The 6,392-nt window shown below is 39.6% G+C and overlaps 1 protein-coding gene and 1 long non-coding RNA gene across 2 annotated transcripts; one reads left to right on the top strand and one right to left on the bottom strand.

Moving 5' to 3' along the window:
- Positions 1-984: 984 nt before the first annotated feature.
- Positions 985-1,476, bottom strand: LOC107956127 (restin homolog). The gene has a single exon (XM_016891864.1). The coding sequence runs from the start codon at positions 1,474-1,476 to the stop codon at positions 985-987; it is 492 nt and encodes a 163-aa protein (XP_016747353.1).
- Positions 1,477-5,116: 3,640 nt separating this feature from the next.
- On the top strand, positions 5,117-5,949 carry LOC107956719 (uncharacterized). Its single transcript, XR_001700218.2, has 2 exons — positions 5,117-5,287; positions 5,653-5,949. It is a non-coding gene; the product is annotated as an uncharacterized lncRNA (long non-coding RNA).
- Positions 5,950-6,392: the final 443 nt, after the last annotated feature.

The following is a 6,392-nucleotide window of genomic DNA, read 5'->3' as shown; positions in this document are numbered from 1 at the left end:
TTCCAAGGCTTTGAATTTTTCCTCCAACCACCTATACCTATCCTCCCATTGTTTTGGCAATTCTGCGCTTGTTCTTCCTTCTTTAGCTGTTTCATCTAAATCCGGAACAGTAGGATTGATTGGGTTTTCTCCCGGGTTTAAACTCGATCGTCCTTGAAATATTGTGGCACCAGCTTGTAATTGTTGCGGCCTAATTGTGACAGACTGTCCTCTCGGGTATATTTCAGTTTGGGTTCGTACATTTGGTGGAGTGAAACCCGGAGGATACAATGGATCCTCACTACCCTCTCCATGATCGGCCATAGGGCCCTTTCCTTTATCTACTCCTCCCGTCAATAGATGGGTCAATTCAGCCATGACATCTTTTTGAGCTTTGATCATTTTTCTGTCATGTCCTCTTGAATTTTATCTAGTCGCTCTTGCATTTGTGCTTGCAAGCGTTCTTGCATATCCCTTTGCATTTGCTCCAATTTCTCTAATCTTTGGTCCATTTCCTTAGTTTTCCGTCGAGTACCGTATTGATGCTTAATTGGTGAGCCTTTGTCAGTTTCCAGGTTAACTGTAATGATTTTAACCAATTAGGGTCGTTTGGTGGACTTTAATGCATATGATGTAGTGTAATGCAATGCATGAATGCAAAAAGGCGTCGATTCTGATTCAATTTCTTTTAGGAAACTTTACTAGAGAACAAAATTCTTTACATAAAACATGTTACATATATGCTCTTGCCCTAATGCTCAGAACTTTAATTTTCCTAAGTAATGAGGTTAATTTCTGTCCTCAACTTGATTCTAGCTCATATTTTATGCTCAGTGCGTCGGCTTGTACCGCTAAAGTCTGCAGGTGATCAGCTACCTCCCGAATTTGAACCACGGCCTCTCCCATAATACGATCCCTATTCTCAACTTGACTCTGAAGGTGATAAAGCTGCTCACTCTGACGACTTTCATTGGTTTCCAAGTACTCAGTCCGGATCTCGCAACTTCACAATGCCGATTCCAACTCCTCTATTCTTCCTTTCATTTCTTCGATCTTGCTCAAGCTCACCCTCAACTCCATTGCCGAATTTTGACTTTGATACTGATGAAGAGATCTTTCTAACTCAGTCACCTTGTCTTTTAGTTCGCATTTTTCCTTTCGGTTTTCTGATAAACTCTTTTCTAAAGCTCCGTTTCGCGTTTGGACTTCTCGGAATTTCTTTTCCCATCCATCAGCCTTGACCTTTTCTTCCCGAATCTCTTGACGCCATTGTTTTGAAGTTTTCCCTAACCCAGTAGTTTGTTTCGACAACCTCAACTTCTTATAGTTCGTCTTCAAACTATCCAAGTCCTCCTCGGCCTTGTTCTTACCTTTTCTTAATTTCTCAATCTCTAACTTTTGAACATCCACATCTAATCCCAAGTGCATCTTTTCTTCTTCCAACTGCTCAATCTTCTTTTCAAGCTCTGCATTCCTCTTTTCAAAATCTTGTTTCATAATTTCCAATTCGGAGGGAATAACTCGTAAATGTTCCTCTATCGATTGACTATCTCATTGACCTGACTTTGGGATGTTATCATTGATCCTTCTAACCAACCATTCATTATATTCAAGAGTCGTGGTTGGGCCTACGGCTAATCTCTTCATCCATCGGGTTTGGTCCCATGCCCTGGTTACCTCTCAGATATTCTTTTTATAACCATCGTCTTTATATGAGAATTCAAACTCAGCTAGGCCTTGGGTTGCAGGTATAAACTATCTTGACCTATACTGCCTTAGCACCATCAATGGAGCATAACCAACAGCTCCCCAAATTTCAAGTAATGAGACCCAATCAAAATTACCACATCGAACAAGATCTCATCTGGAAGCAACCACGGGGCCCTCCACTCAACGTCCTCCTCTTGAAGATTCTGAAGAATGGCCAACCATTTCTCTTCGAAGATATCATCTCTCCTTGGTGTAGCTGCTATCTCTCTTAATGGCGAATAGTTTCCGGAGAAGACTCGATACGAAACCTTATCAACCTTCCAAAAATGGCTGTGGAACCATGCAAGAAGAAGCTGCGCACATCCGATGAATCTATCTTCACCTGTCCTTCTACACGTATTTAGTAACCTGAAGGTTTCTGCCAGAATGGCCGGGATTGGTGTAACCATCTTTTCAAGTCGGTCAAAGAGGTCTGAGGTAGCTTTATCTACGTGCCCTAGTGCCTTAGGAAAAATTACTAGCCCATAAATGCTTAGAGCAAAAACGTCGACCTTTTTCCTTGTATCAGGGTGTGCCAAAATCAGCTCTTGCAGGCTTTTCCAAGGGATGCATCTGCTTTCCCCCTTCTGCTTGATCCGTGCCGTGACCCACTGCTCCCCCATTCCGGTGATGTTCATCAACTTCTTCACAAAGGTTGGGACATTTACGGCTCTAGAGTAGACTTTATCAACCTGGATCCTCGGGCAACGAAGCAAAGCTGTATACTCTTCTATAGTGGGTACTAAATCAAACCTTCCAAAGGTAAAGCAACTATATGCGGGGTTCCAATACTGAACGAAAGCCCGAAACAAATACTCATCTACCTTAATGTCGAGTAGATATGGAAAATCCTCGTAACTAGAGTTGAACAGCTGCTTAGTTTCGTCATTCCAATGATCCCATATTATCTTTAATTCCTGAAGGCTATTTTGCGTCACACTAATGCAGGTGTAGTCCCATAACTCCGACGTATACCCCTCGGCTAGACTATCTCCTTTTTCTGATTGTGCTTTCTCTGACCACATATGAACAGCAGCATTGTCCTTTACTTTATCAAGAAATCCGTTCTCCATGCCAAGCTTTCTAATTTAGTAATTGAACCTGAATCTACACTTTTTTGTATATAGAATGACATGCAATCAAAGCAAACAAAACTACACGTTAGCACAACATAAAAACTCAACTTCGAGCAAGTAAAAAGCATTAAACACCTATCTGTGTAACCGCTAGGGTTTCTGCAATATAATCAAAGGTGGGCTCTTAGGGTTTTCTATATGCGATTTAGTTCTAGGGTTAAGGTACCCGAACTAGCAGATTCCTCGATCCTCACCCATTATAGGCTCATACGGACCGAGTTCGGTTCAGGGGAACAAATTTCCCTATGGCTACACGGAGATGAAAATCTCACGAAGACATAGGTACGGATGTATCCCGGAAGCGATCCACTATCCTGCACGGAGGTGAAAACCTCACGAAGGACTAGTTTGTCACTCCCACTTAAGAGGGCAAGACTAACAGTCTTATGCAATATGATGTCAAAGTATAAAACAACAATTATACAAACAAATGCAAAGAGAGGATCGTAATTTTTCCAAATCAAATTTTTAATTTTCGATAATAAGACAAGAAACAATCAATTTTATGGCTTGACTCACTAAATGGTCCCCAGCAGAGTCGCCAAGCTGTCGAAACCATTTTTTGAAAAATCAAAATTTAGTTATCGACTTATTTAAAATGAAAATTTGGGGGAGTCGCCACCGATCTTTTATTGAGGTGTGATCGGATCACCTTGAAAATAATTTTAGGTCTGTGAATTTGAGACAACAAGTTCGGGAGTCAGTTACGCACAAGGAAGGGCTAACACCCTCGTGACGCCCCAAAATTGGTATTGAATCGAATGTTTAATGTCTTAATATTGAGATTTTGAAAAGATTTTAAAATACAATCCTTATTATTTTTATTAATTTTTGCAAAAGATGCTTGGATAAATCGATATGAATGCTAAAGACCATCTTATCTCGGAGTAATAAAATGTCAACCCAATGCATTAGGACACGGCATTTTTAGTCTTCGAGAACAAGCTTGCCTTTTGCTTTTCAAAATTTTTGAAGTTTAGAAGGGATATTCAATTCCTTGAAATCAGGTAAAAAGTCGAAACCCAATACGTTAGAGCACGATTCCTCAAGATTTCTAGCATTGAATATAACCCCTATTATTATTATTTAAAAAACCTCCTTTCGAGAAAATGACATGTCGCATCCAATACATTAGGACACGTAGTGTCAAATTCCGAGAATGAGTTTTTATTTACGCGTCTTGGTTATAGAAAATTTTTGATCATTTAGATTCAACGAGAAAAATTGGAACCCAATGCGTTAGGGCCCCGTTTTCTCAAGAATTCCAAATGTCGAGGGTTGCGTTATTTTGAAAGCTTTTGCGTGAAATGACTTTTGCATTCGTAATCTTTCGAATGTATGATAAAAAACGATTACACGATGTGAAATGATAATCCAAAAATTAATACATGTGCTAATACGTAACCTAACTTCGAAATATGAATAATCAATATTGCATACATAAGAACCTCTAATTTATATCCTATTGTGCAAACATTCAAAGAATGACGAATATAAAACAATCAAAACGAAAAAACCAATGCATGTAATCATACACCTTTTGAAATAACCTAATAAACATGAAAGAAGGAAAAATCAAAAGCTAAAGAAGTGTACATATGAAGGTCTTTTTAACGATGAATTTTGCAAATAAGATAAGTTGTATCAGAATAAATGAATCACATATATGATTTTTAAAACAACAGTACAAAACAAATCTAACAATGTAACATACAATAAACTTAAACTATCAACAAAATACATTAAATTTCCAAAACAACGACACCTAAAATTTACAACTTAGAACCATGATGCGCATGCAATAAAAAATATGAGAAAAAAAATTCAATCACCAAATAACATTAGATATAAATAGATGTATCAAAAAAATATTAAATAATTAAGTAAATTCAAATGCCTTTAAAATAATAGGGATTAAAACGAGCTAGGAGCGTAATCTAAGGAAGGAAATAAAAAATGTAGTAAATAGAGGGATCAAATGATGCACGCGAATGACTTGGAGGGATCAGGTGGGAAATAATTCCCGTACCTCCAAAACGCGACGTTTAATATGGACCCAGATGAAACAAAGGTGAAATAAAATGCGAAATTTACTAATAAAAAAAACGATTTGAAAGCGCTGTGACATAAGGGGGACTGATTGCGCAAATAACTCTACCGAAGCCTCAACGCGCGGATCTCAGCCACGTCTGGGCCGGGTCATCGGGTTAAACAGTCAGACGGCGCCGTTTTGAAACGTTTTATTAAAATAAAATAGAGTAAAAAAAGGGGAACCCTAACAGCACCTTAAAACAATTTCTTAAAAGCTAAGACTCTCCCTCTCCCTCGGCGCCGCTTAGCCGTTCATCGCCCCACCAGAGGCTCTCCAGACCATGCCCTAAGCTCCGATGACCACGGAGGAAGAGCAATCAGTCGAACATGAGGTACGCTCTCTTACAGTTATCTCTTTTAAAGATGCCCGATAAAATCCCAAAATCAAAACGAAACTCAGAGAAAGAGTTGAACTACAAACAAAATAAAAAATCAACTCGGAAATCACTTTTTGGTGCTTTTTTGATTTTTTTGTATTTTGATCTTTGTATATTTTTTGTTGTTTTTTTTCATCTCGTTACAACATGGACTTGGTCCCTTTTTTATAGCGTCTATTTACAGGATAGAATAAAAATAAAATAAAATAAAAGAAAAGAAATCCAAACAAATCCCCTTTGCTATGTTGTCCTTGCTTTTTCTCTCTGCCCCCTCTCGCTTGGTGTCTGTTTTTGCTGCTTTTTGTGTGCGTCTCTTGTAGGTACGGAGCGCAGGGTCTGGACGCGGCACGTACGGAGGCTAAGGCGCGCGTACGAGGTAGCAGACGTGGCACCACGCACATGGGGAGAGGCGCGAGTGGCAACGGCGCAGGAGGCTTCTGCTGTTAGGGTTTTCGGCGCTTGAGGCTGGTTCAGGTTTTGGGCTTCTGTAATCGGGCTAGGGACTTGGGCCTTTGTAATTAGAAATTGGGCTTATTATATTGGGTTGTAACTGGACTGTGGACCTTTAATTTTTAATTTGGTTTTATTTTATTTATTTTTTTATTTGGTTTATTTCACTAATGGGCCGGGCGAATTGAGCCTATTACAATAAGCACCCCTGTTGTTGGCCCTGGGCTTGTCTGAAATATGTTGGTTTGTTGTACCATACTGACAAAGCTTCAATGCTAGACGAAGTGATTGAATACCTGAAACAACTACAAGCACAAGTTCAAATAATGAGCAACATGAACGTGCCACAAATGATTTACCAATTACAATGCAACAACTCCAAATGTCAACGATGGCCTCGATGGGGCTGAGCACGGGAGTCTTGGACATGAACACCATACGCCAGCCAAATATCCCCATCATTTCTCCAGTTCTTCCTAATCCTAATTTTATGATTATGACTTCTTGGGATGACTCTGATGACCGGCCACATGCTGCCACAGCAGCTCTCTAATGCCAGGCTCCCTCTCCACATTCCCGGGGGGCCACTCACAGGTAACATTTGTTTTCC

Source organism: Gossypium hirsutum, chromosome D07 (assembly GCF_007990345.1).
Source record: "Gossypium hirsutum isolate 1008001.06 chromosome D07, Gossypium_hirsutum_v2.1, whole genome shotgun sequence".
Classification (NCBI taxonomy): domain Eukaryota; kingdom Viridiplantae; phylum Streptophyta; class Magnoliopsida; order Malvales; family Malvaceae; genus Gossypium; species Gossypium hirsutum.
The sequence above is the reverse complement of the archived record's forward strand: the minus strand, read 5'-3'. Positions and strand labels throughout refer to the sequence as shown.

Bases quoted from the DNA above. Each gene is read 5' to 3' on its own strand.
- LOC107956127 (XM_016891864.1), bottom strand. From the start codon at position 1,476: ATGAAACAAGATTTTGAAAAGAGGAATGCAGAGCTTGAAAAGAAGATT.